The sequence below is a fragment of the Ochlerotatus camptorhynchus genome, unplaced genomic scaffold, assembly GCF_037179485.1.
Source record: "Ochlerotatus camptorhynchus isolate MF236.1 unplaced genomic scaffold, CSIRO-AGI_Acam_v1.1 ptg000188l, whole genome shotgun sequence".
Taxonomy (NCBI): domain Eukaryota; kingdom Metazoa; phylum Arthropoda; class Insecta; order Diptera; family Culicidae; genus Ochlerotatus; species Ochlerotatus camptorhynchus.
The window spans coordinates 2042514-2044046 of NW_027040678.1; the positions used below are offsets into that span (position 1 = coordinate 2042514).

A 1533-nucleotide genomic window follows, 5' to 3' on the forward strand; every position below is an offset into this window, starting at 1 on the left:
GGTAAAATTGCATTAATAGTACCGGAACAAACTGATCAACCAACTTCTTAGCTTCTTTGTTTATGCAGACAAATTTTGACACACTTGAGTGGTGCAATTTTTCTTTCACTATTTCGTGAAATACTTGTCTGAGTGCGAACATTTTACAAAAGTGCGTCAAGTTTAGACCTGCGCCAAATATGGTACCTCCACGGTACTGTTCTTTGATGCATTTCCACAGTTATTAGGTCTGTTCCCGTACTTGATTTTCTGTAAGATTCTGTACAGCAAAATCATGTTACCGTACTTGCTGCACCATATTATTTTCTAACATCAGAAACTTACAGACAGCTGCAGCAACAGAAAAAGCAAAAAAGCAAGTACGGAAACAGACCTACTAATTGAGAGTTTCCATGATAAACCAATGCATGAATTTGCGTATTGTGTGCATCATGAAGCTTTCTTTCAAAAATCAAATACGTTAACTATTCATAATCGCATAACTGTCCCATATGAATAGGAAATCAAGATGGGACTGATATGAACAGTTAAATGCATAACAAATTGTAATTAGTTTATTTTTATTTTTTGCAAAAAAAGGAATCATTTCAGTTTGGAACTCTCTTCTACTCTCAACAACTCAGCTTCAATGCTTGATGGAGCAATCAACCGAATGCTTCAACTGTCGAATAACTGCCGCTTGATCGTCGGCCCGAATGATTGCCGTCCCGGAAACGATCATATTGGCTCCGGCCTTCGCACAAGCATCAATCGTACCCAGGCCGACCCCTCCGTCGACCTCAATGTCGAGGTTGGGATAGTTCTCGCGCAACCACTGAACCTTCGGCATCATATCGTTCATAAACTTTTGCCCACCGAAACCGGGCTCCACCGTCATGATGAGAATCATATCGGCAAGGGGAATAAACTCCTTCACAACCTCAACTGCCGTGCCCGGCTTCAGCGCCAGTCCTACTTTCATTCCCGATTCCCGCACCTTGCGACAAATGTCCACCACACTGTCCATCACCGGTTCGATGTGGAAGGTGTACTGATTGACGCCGGCATCGGCCATCGGTTCGATCCACTGCTGCGGTGCTTGCACCATCATATGCGTTTCGAAAAAAGCATCCTAAAATATATTATCGCACTGAATTAATCGAAGCACTAAGAAGGAAAAGACAACAAACTTACCTTAATTTTGTTCCGAAGGCACTTGACAACCGGATGGCCGAAGGTGAGATTCGGTACAAACGTGCCATCCATCACGTCCAGATGCAGATAGTCGGCACCATTGTCCAGTAGCCGCTGAGATTCCTCGTGCAGTTGGGAGAGATCCGCGTTCAGAATCGACGGTCCGATCTTGGCGCTGAGGGAAGACATCGCGGGCGTGAGTTTGATTATAGTGCAATAATGTTTTGAGTTTATCGTTTGATTTTTTTTAACGTGAATCGGTATCGGTAATAACTGCAGCAGTGGAGGCAATGATAGTACGGTTTGTGAGGTTACTATGGGAGACACTGTTTATCAGCAGCGATACAGCGAAAGTGCAGT

At 43.7% G+C, this 1533-nt stretch overlaps 1 protein-coding gene across 1 annotated transcript; it reads right to left on the reverse strand.

Moving 5' to 3' along the window:
- Nucleotides 1-624: 624 nt before the first annotated feature.
- On the reverse strand, nt 625-1533 carry Rpe (Ribulose-5-phosphate-3-epimerase). The gene is made up of 2 exons (XM_065223232.1): nt 1174-1533; nt 625-1111 (listed from the first exon to the last, which is right to left on the reverse strand). The coding sequence occupies exons 1-2, from the start codon at nt 1360-1362 to the stop codon at nt 626-628; spliced, it is 675 nt and encodes a 224-aa protein (XP_065079304.1). The 5' UTR covers nt 1363-1533; the 3' UTR covers nt 625.

Bases quoted from the DNA above. Each gene is read 5' to 3' on its own strand.
- Rpe (XM_065223232.1), bottom strand. From the start codon at position 1,362: ATGTCTTCCCTCAGCGCCAAGATCGGACCGTCGATTCTGAACGCGGAT. The intron at 1,112-1,173 runs GTAAGTTTGTTG...AATATATTTTAG, and splicing joins GCCTTCGGAACAAAATTAAG to GATGCTTTTTTCGAAACGCA.